The 737-nt window shown below is 51.3% G+C and overlaps 1 protein-coding gene across 2 annotated transcripts; it reads left to right on the top strand.

Moving 5' to 3' along the window:
- The first annotated feature begins 15 nt into the window (after window positions 1-15).
- LOC103399459 (EGF-containing fibulin-like extracellular matrix protein 1) lies at window positions 16-701 on the top strand. 2 transcript variants are annotated; one of them, XM_008338146.3, is made up of 2 exons: window positions 16-366; window positions 464-701. In XM_008338146.3, the coding sequence occupies exons 1-2, from the start codon at window positions 287-289 to the stop codon at window positions 681-683; spliced, it is 300 nt and encodes a 99-aa protein (XP_008336368.2). In that variant the 5' UTR covers window positions 16-286; the 3' UTR covers window positions 684-701. The 2 variants fall into 2 exon arrangements, with proteins under 2 accessions (XP_008336368.2, XP_024909765.1); XM_025053997.1 differs by having other exon boundaries at window positions 17-366; window positions 461-701.
- Window positions 702-737: the final 36 nt, after the last annotated feature.

Below are 737 nucleotides of genomic sequence, written 5' to 3'. Positions count from 1 at the left end.
GAAAAAAAAGCTCCCGTTACATGTGTAGGGTTGCTTCTACACAGGGTCTTCCCTCACACGCTTCCTCTTCTGCTGCCTCAGACTCCAGCACGATCCCCGCGCTGTGCTGTCCTCTGACACGGCCCTGTTTTAAGTGTGCAGAATCTGTGTGTAATCTGGAGGTGAGAAATACAGGAAGTCCTTCAGCTGTTGTTGAGTGCGTTCACTCTCCTCCTCTCTGTCACTCTGCCAATCACCAGACGTAAACGAGTGTGAGACAGGGACCCATAACTGCCAAGATGAAGAAATGTGCTGGAACTATTATGGGGGCTTCCGCTGCTATCCCAGAAACCCCTGTGAGGCGCCGTATGTCAAGACCTCTGAAAAGTCAGTAAACATCACCCAGCTCTTGTGTTTTTGAATCGCTGTCGCTGTGTGGTCATTTTCAAACGCTGAGATTCCCGTAACTGTCGTTTGTCAGCAGTCGCTGCATCTGCCGATCTCACACCGACTGCCAGGGACTCCCGCCGTCGGTCGTCTACAAGTACATGAGCATACAGGCGGATCGCACCGTGCCGGCGGACATCTTCCAGATCCAGGCCACCAACATCTACACCAACACACACAACACCTTCAGGATCAAATCTGGGAATGAGGGAGGAGAGTTCTTCCTGCGGGTGAGACATTTATTCACTGGCAGGTGATAAATAACTAGCAAAAACGCTTGTAGGTTGGTAGTGACACACACACACACACAC

The sequence above is a fragment of the Cynoglossus semilaevis genome, unplaced genomic scaffold (genome assembly GCF_000523025.1).
Source record: "Cynoglossus semilaevis isolate Cse_v1.0 unplaced genomic scaffold, Cse_v1.0 C19006960, whole genome shotgun sequence".
Taxonomy (NCBI): Eukaryota; Metazoa; Chordata; class Actinopteri; order Pleuronectiformes; family Cynoglossidae; genus Cynoglossus; species Cynoglossus semilaevis.
The sequence above is the reverse complement of the archived record's forward strand: the minus strand, read 5'-3'. Positions and strand labels throughout refer to the sequence as shown.